Consider the following 8,431-nt stretch of genomic DNA (forward strand, 5'->3'; position numbering starts at 1 on the left):
TTGACATCTGGTATATATTTTCTATCTAAAACATATCTCTATTTAGATGCCAAATTTTCACTGGAAATACTTGTTCTGTATTTAGTCTCATAAAAAAAGTAGACTTCATAAAATTTACAGTTAATAAAAGTAGATTCACATACTCAAGTTGTTCCAAATATACTAAATTTTTCCAATCACTAAATTGAGTATCAGTTTTTAAATTAAAATTAATTTAAATTCAGTTAAATTCAGTTCCTCATTCACACTGCTGTATATCAAGTGCTCAGTAGCCACATGTAGCTAGAGGCTATTATATTAGACTTAGCATTTCTAATCGAGCCTCCATATGAGGAAACTGAGGCCCGCGTGAAGTTATCGAACAAGCCAGAGCTAGAGCTGGTTCTAGAAACCTGGGGAAATGCAGGTAAGCAGAGATATTCCATCCTTGCATACTCATCTAGCCATCTGCCTATCCATCTGTTAATCCGTTGTTCATTCAAGAAATATCTAGTGCACGCCTACTCTGTCTGTGGTAGTCCTTGGGGCGAGGAGCTGATTTGCTGGGAGCAAGAGTGACAGGTCCCTATGCAAAGGGGAAAGTGGAAGCTCTCAATCAAATGTGCGATTCAGATTGGACAGACGCATGGATATGGCAGAGAGGCCAGTGGGGATCTGACCTGCGCTGGGGGTTCGAGGAGGTTTCAGAAGGAGACCTGAAGTGATGTCCACCTGAAGGAGCATGCTAAAGATCAGCTACCGCTGCAATAATGCTGTGGGGGAAAAAAACCCAAAAACAAAAAACCCAATCCTAGTGGCCATGGCAACAAACATTTATTATGCTCCTGGGAAGGCTGTATGTTGGACTATTAGAAGCTGGGCTTGGCTGGGTGGCTTTTTGGTCCAGGCTATGGGTTGGGCTCAGGTCTACTCTGTTTGTTCCTTCTGGAGCCCAGGATGAAGGGTATCAGCTCCTAGGGCAGGTTCTTCTCATGGCAAGTCACTGGAGTTCAAAGACAAGCAACGTGCACAAGCACATTGACATTCTCTTGTCTGCATTATGTCCACCCTCATTCCACTGGCCCAAACAAGGCATGTGGCTGGGCCTGACATCAGTGGGGAAGGACAGGAGGGGTAATTGCTGAGTAGGAGTTAGGTGGAAGGGGTAATAGTATCTCAGATGACAGATCCCCAGGTGGGATGGAACATAGGGCATCCAAAATCCTGGAATCTGGGGATTTTGTTTTCATCACCTTCATTGTCCAAGACACAACACTGTCCAAAGTCCACAATATAGCAACTGAAAGTGGACCCTTGTGGTTGGAATATGGTGGTAATGGGCGGGGGGGGGGATGGTCCCTGACCCCCATGTGGACTGGTATGTGTGGAGGCAGAATAGTAGGGATTTGGGGGATGGCTGAGTGTGTGTGTGTGTGTGTGTGTGTGTGTGTGTGTGTACGTAGGTAGGTAGGTAGGTAGGTAGGTAGGTAGGTGGGGGCAGCATAACAGACCCAGAGAACATTCTTCATGCTGCCAGCTTTGCCTGAACTGGCGAGGGATAGCTCTGACCTGCTGCCTCCTGCTCTGGCCACAAAGGGAGAAGGTGACACATCACTGTGTGGCTGCTACGGGAAGGTCCAGATTTGAAAGAGCACAGTTCTAAAAGGCTGCGTGACCTGGGTTCAGATCCTGACTCCACCCTGATTTACCCTGAAAATGGCTTCCTTCCAGCTCTAGAATTCTTCTCCCCTGTGATTCTAAGAGGACAAGACTGAGAATAAAGAGGAAAGGGCCATAGTGAAACAATAAGTAGGACCTGAAACGGGGAATTGCTGTGCCTGACAGGACGGGGTCTGTGCTTGGGGGTCTCCAAGAAAGGAGAAGGAGAATTTTCTTCCCTCGGTGTGGTGGGTGGGAGGCTTCCCCGCTCAACATAACTTCTATTGGGATGTAGGTGCAGCCACCATGATGGGGCTTTCCCATGGCCAAATTAGGACAGGACATCTTCCATGTGCAGTAAAAAAATGGACAGTAAACCTGAGTATTTCTCCAAATGGAGTCTTTAGATCCGAGTGTCCAAGAACTTGTTGCTAGAGTCTAAGAGTTTTCCAGGAACTCTGAAATTTTGTACTTTTCATTGTGCTGATAATTCCCTCAAATGATTAGATCACATCCTAAGTTATCTGGAAAACCACAGTAAAAAAACAAGAACCATAATACCATTCTTGGTTTGTGTTTGCCTTTGTATATTCGACTGAATTGGCACCTAGCAGTTATCTAAGGAGACTTTATGGCAGTATGCTCAAACTCCCGAAATCTCGGTTTGTTGCCGTCATCCTCACTGCCCCGAGACACCACAAAATCCAGGACTCCTCAATCTCTGGACAACTGCCACAGCCTCCTAAATGCTCTCCTCATCTCTTTCCATGCCCTTCTACCTCCAACGCAGTGTGTTCTCCACACAGCAGCCACTTTTTAGGCAAAGAAACTGGGAGTCAGCAGGGGTAACTAACTTGGCCATGGCTATCATGGTAAGCATCAGAGCCTCAATGGGAACCCAACCAGTCAGTCACTGGTGAGAACAGTATTTTGGGATCAGACTGGCCTGTGGGCAGATACCAGTTCTGCCATGCACTAGTGTAAGCTTCAGCACATGACTACCTTTTGTATTTTCAGTTTTCTTGCCTGTAAAATGGGCCGATAATAACCTCATAGAGTTCTAATGAGAAGCCAAAGAGGTCAGTTGCAGCAAGTGCTGTCAGGGCCTCCACAGCCTTACTAATTCAGAGTGCAGGCCAGTGTCTGCAACTTATTGACAGGGGGCTTTCTCCGAACTACTGACCTCCGTGCATAGGCAGAGCAGAACTGAGCAATTCATACAAGTAGAAGCATCTTCCCACCACGACTACTAGTGTGTAACTGCCCCAGCTTCTTCTCCCTTTGGGTGAAGTAATCTGAAGGTATGTGTTTTAGGCTGTTTCCCGGTGCTCCCCAACAGAATTAACACCCAGATGCCCATCATGGTAACTGGCTTGGTAACATACTCTTTACCGGCTGTCTCCCCTTCCCTATCTCATTCCCTGACTACTCCATCAGTGTTTCCTGAGATCACCTTCATGCACTCAAATCTGTATTTCAGGGTCTGCTTCTGTGGACCCCAAATGAAGCCTTAAAGCAATCATTTATTCATTCAACAAATATTTATTGAGCCCTTGTATGAGCCAGACTCTGGGCTAGAGTTCTGTATTAAGTTAGAAATGGTCATTAGACGCCCAAGCGGAGGTGCCACTTAAGCAGCTGAACTGTGGATCTGTTAACTCCAGAGGGAGATCAGGCTAGAGATGTGAATCCGGGAGTCTTTCACCTATAGCGCAGCGCTGTAGAAACAGAATGTGAGCCACGTATGTAATTTAAAATTTCCCAGTAGCCATGTTAAATGGTAGAAAGAAACAGGTGAAATTAATTTAAATAACATAGCTATTTAATTCAAAGTATCCCAAATATTACTTCAATGCGTAATCAATATAAAAATTACTGATGAGCCATTTCGCATTGTTCCTTCGACATCCAGTGTGTATTTCCCATTTAGAGCACATGAAACTTGCACTCACCACATTTCAAGCGGTCAGGCTACTGGGTACCGTATGAGCTCATGGAGCTGTGGTTTTCCCAAGCCAGGAGCCTGGACTCACCCGAACCGTACTGAGGAGGCACTTCCGTTGGAGCCACCCGGAACGAAGTGGCGGCGGAACGGAAGTCGCGTACGCGCGCGCTCGCAGCTGCAGACCCGCTGAGAGGAGAGCTGGGTCGGCTGAGAGGAGCTCCCGCTGCGGGATGCTGGGCGCTGGGGCTTCGGAAGGTGAGCCGCGCGCGGGTTGCAGGTGGCCTGCACCCCTGCCCACGCCCGCGCCGGAGGCAGGAGGGGCGGCGGACGCCCGGAAATGCGCGGTCTTCAAGGGGAGGATGGCGAAGTGGTTACCGGGCGGACCTGGGAGTCAGACGTTGGAGTTCGCATCCTAGCCCCACTGCCTACTCGCTTGTGACCTTGGGCAAGTCACCCTTCTTCACCCCGAGCCTTAGCTTCGTCCCCTGGGAAGTGGGGATGATAGTAGAACCTGCCTCACGGGGTTGCTGGGAATTAAATACGGGAATCCATGAGACGCGTTTAGCACCACGCCGGACACGTTATAACCATCCAATAAAATGTTTGGGATGCTTTACTGTTTATGTGTGTTTATATCGAGAAGAGGCCGTTGTCTCATGGTTATTCCCAACAACTACCAATTTCTGAGCTCCCTACACTGCTGGGCAAGTATTTGTATTGTCACATTTGATCCTCACAACAGACATAGAGGTGGGTACCATTATCCCTATTTTACACATGAAGAAATGGAAACTCCGAAAGCTTAAGAAGCTCCCTGGTGCCCAAAGTTGGTAGGTACCTGGCTAGCGAGCAACTGTGTCAGATTCTAACTCTAGGATCTTAACCACAATGCTCTGTACCCACCATGAGATGCGGTGTGGGCTGCAGATGTGATGTTACTGAAAACTTACTGTATACCAATTGGGGTTTTTAATATCTCCTTTAATTCTCACAGCATCTCTGGGAGGTAGGTACTACTTCTATCCTTATTTTGCAGCTGTGGAATTGGCAGCTCAGAGACAGGAATTCGACTTGCCTAAGGTCACACAACAAGTAAGGGGCAGAAATGGGTGACTTTAAAAAACTCACACTAAAAGTCGGCTGTTCTCTGACACTTGAAAGTAGGTTAGCATTGCTCCTGTCTAAAGTGCTAGTAGCATATACAGGAGGTGATCAGCTTATAGAGGTGACAGGCCACATCTGCTCATTTTACGTGTACAGCACCTGCCATGAGCCATTTACTAGGGTGGGAGATGCTCAGGAGGTAGATGTGAATGAGATTTGTCTCCTGTTTTCAGAGACCTCCTAGCTTATAATAAGGGATGGCAAAAGTGTAAGTAGTAAGTAACAGCAAAGTATAATGACTCTTGTGATAGAGTTACAAGGAGGCTTTGGGAACCCAGAGGAAGACCCCAGCCTAGACTTTGGGGTTGGTGGCTAGGACAGGCTTCCAGGAGGAAGCGGAGACCTAAAAAGTAGCATAGGAGTTGGCCAAATCAGTAGAGAAAAGAGCATATGTAAAAGCCTAGAAAGCTAGTGAAGATCAGTACAAAGATGTCTGGTGTGGCTGGAGTGAGGCAGTCAAGCCGGAGATGTGAGGATCTATTAAGAATACGTGATGGAAAGTATGTCTCCATCTCTTTTTTTTTGAAGATTTTTTTTTTTAATTGGGGAATTGGGGAGGGGAACAGCCAAGTTGTTGTCCTTCAGTCTTAGTTGTGGAGGGTATAGCTAGCTCAGCTCCAGGTCCAGTCACCATCTGGCTGCCTGTCGGCAACTCGTGGCCACTGAGCTCAAGGTGCTGTGTTCAATCTTAGTTGTGGGCAGGTGGGCGTAGCCCACCATCCCATGTGGGAGTCGAACCAGCAACCTTGTTGTTAGGAGCATGTGCTCTCACCAACTGAGCCATCCTGCCACCTTGTTGGCAGCTCAGCAGCAGCTCAGCTTGGGCGCAGCTCACTGACCCATGTGGGAATCGAACCGGCAACCCACTTGCTCAGAGCTCACTCTCAACCAAGTGAGTCCCTCAGGTGCCCCTCCATCTCTTTTACTTTGAGTCACCTAGGTTCCTTCTGGGAGGCAACCACTGTTTCTTATGCATTCTAGAGATATTAAGTGCTCTTACAAATGTGTACCTTAATATTTCTGCATTCTTTCACAGATTCATGTATGTATAGGTAGTATAACATTTAGCCCTTTGCTTCTTTGCTATTTTCATGTACAGATTCAGTCTCACTTCTAAATGTTGCATCTTGTTCCATTGTACCATGACTTATTTAACAAGTCCCCTATTGATGATGATATCTGTTTCATTCCTTTGCTATTGGAAACACTGCTACAACAAATATTCTTATACATAGGTCACTTTGCACATGTAAGAGTGTATCTGTAGGATAACTACCTAGGAATGGAACTGCTTGGTCAAAGGGTTTGTGTGTGTGTGTAATTTTGATGGAAAGTGGCAAATTGCCCTCTGTAAGGTTGTATCATTTTCCATTCACCCAGCCATGGGAGGAAAGTTTGAAGGCACTAATTTGAGACTCTTGGAGTGTGGAAGGAGTCAGTGATCAGGCATATGGTGCCCCATGTTAGATACTTTCCTTTTGAAGGAACTCAAAGGAAGATGCCCTCTGATAGTGGTTTTCATAGTATTGAGAGGCAGTGTAGCAAGGTGGCCAGCTCTGCTGCTTACTAGCTGTGGGGGATTAGGTGAGTTTCTCAGCTGCTCTGTGTCTATTCCTCATCTCTGAATGGGATAATAATAGTGTCTCTTGCCTATGTTACCCAGGATTGCTGTGAAGCTTTAATGAGCTAATATACTTCAAGCCCTTGGAACCGATCCTGGCACAAGGTGTTACTTTATTTTGTCAGGGCTTCTCATCTCATCTCTACCACCTTTGTTTTGAAAACAGACTGTCTGAATTTGCATCTCATCTCTGGCACTCTTTTGTATGGACTTGGGCAAGTTGCTTCAGTTTTTTCACCTGTAAAATAGGGATGATAATATTAAAAGTATCTTTTTCTTGGGTTTTTGTGAGAATTAAATGTGTTAATACACTTGAAGGGCTTAGATCAGCGCCCTGTACATAGTGTTCAATAAATGCTGGTGATGTCTGTCATTCTTTTGCAGACTCTGGGCTGTTTTAGTGCCATGCATCATTTACAATGTATCCTCGGAGCACAGAGGAGTCTGAGGTGGGGGCCCTCGGCCTCTGGGTCCTGGCTGCTGCTCAGGACCTGCAGGGCACACAGCAGTTTCCCTGGCACTGCATGTCCCAGTGCAGAGGGGCAGCAGGAGGATGGAGTTCAGAAGGATTTCCGCTCCAGGCTGGCCACTGGACCGACTTTTCAGCATTTTTTAAGAAGTGCTACAGTTCCTCAGAAGAAGCTGTCTTCTCCAGATGTGGAGGACCCACCCCCCTATCTCACAGTGGATGAACTTTTAGGAAGGCAGAGAAAAGGTTGGTTTTATTATTTTTTTTCTCTCTTTGGGCTTTCTGCTTCGCTCTTTTCCGGCATCCATGGCCTGATTTTTAACTGTTCTTTTATTACAGACCTGCCTTTGGAGGGTTAACAGTGTGGGAAGGCTGCTAAGTTATGGAATCAGCAAATTCTACCAACTACATTAATATAAAGAAACTTGTGGCATTATGTACCTTCTGGCCACTGCTGCTACCTCCAGAGGCTGGAGAACCTCATTTTGAGAAGGAGTAGAACATATGGCTTTAAATTTATTTTTCCCCTGGATTGATAATCAATGCCATCAGCTAGCCTTCTCTTTTCTAATTGTTTTTGCAACCATGTTTCCTTGATTTCTTATGTGCATATTTTCTCCATATTTTTAATGACATAGCTTATAATTGGTGTGTGTATGTAATGTAGTATTCCTTTCGTTCTGAAAGGCTCTCATTAAGTTTGTGGTACATTTGGCAATTAATGGTGTCTTAGAATTGAGGCAACAGGAGACTTAGTGGATAACCAGTGTTTCTGGGGCATTTGGGAAGGAGACCTCTTGAGACAAGTGGTTCCTTTTTTTCTGCCTACTATGGAATTTACCTCTTGTTGCAGTGTACCTTGAGACCTACGGCTGCCAGATGAACGTGAATGATACAGAGATAGCCTGGTCCATCTTACAGAAAAGTGGCTACTTGCGGACCAGTAACCTCCAAGAGGTACACATATTTCCTGTTTCCCCATGTTTCCTGAGCCTGGGTGAGACTCTGCATTTGTGCCAGTTCTCAGATGCAGTTTCGGGAACAGGATATGGCCTGGCGAGAGTGAATTCCTTTGAGTCAAGCGTGTAGCTTGGGACCAAGGTGTACATTTGTTTCAGTTATTTTTGAAATTTTTATCGTGGTCCTCACCTTCAGGCAAGGAACTAAGTTAAAAATGGGCTGCGAGGGGGAGAATGGGGGCTAGTGTTTAAAGGGTACAGAGTTTTAGATGGGGAAGATGAAATGTAAATATATTTAATGTTACTGAACTGTACACTTAAAATTGGTTAAGATGGTAAATGTTATGTATGTTTTTCCACAATAAAAAAAAGAGGAGGGGGCATGGGCAGTGAGTCTACAAGGTTAATTTCAAAGATCATAATTTTCTTTTTTTTCCTTGCTCTTCATTCAGGCTGATGTGATCCTCCTTGTCACATGTTCTATCAGGTGGGAATTTGTTCTTTACGTAGAGAGTGAATATATCTTATAAAATAATGCCAGAGCTAACAGTGCCAGGCTGGTCTAACTATGGAGATGAGCCAGTGAATTTGCAATTTTATAGTAGTGGAGACAGTAATGATAGAACTGGTTAACA

At 45.6% G+C, this 8,431-nt stretch overlaps 1 protein-coding gene across 1 annotated transcript in view; it reads left to right on the plus strand.

Moving 5' to 3' along the window:
- Positions 1 to 3,736: 3,736 nt before the first annotated feature.
- Positions 3,737 to 8,431, plus strand: part of CDK5RAP1 (CDK5RAP1 mitochondrial tRNA methylthiotransferase) — a gene marked incomplete at its 3' end in the record, with an annotated part of 19,424 nt that continues 14,729 nt past the window's right edge. The window contains exons 1-4 of the mRNA XM_019633514.1: positions 3,737 to 3,838; positions 6,753 to 7,083; positions 7,691 to 7,794; positions 8,249 to 8,302. Of these exons, the coding sequence (XP_019489059.1) occupies positions 6,774 to 7,083; positions 7,691 to 7,794; positions 8,249 to 8,302 (468 nt within the window). The remainder of the gene's footprint in view (positions 3,839 to 6,752; positions 7,084 to 7,690; positions 7,795 to 8,248; positions 8,303 to 8,431) is intronic.

This window comes from Hipposideros armiger, unplaced genomic scaffold, assembly GCF_001890085.2.
Source record: "Hipposideros armiger isolate ML-2016 unplaced genomic scaffold, ASM189008v1 scaffold_1335, whole genome shotgun sequence".
Classification (NCBI taxonomy): domain Eukaryota; kingdom Metazoa; phylum Chordata; class Mammalia; order Chiroptera; family Hipposideridae; genus Hipposideros; species Hipposideros armiger.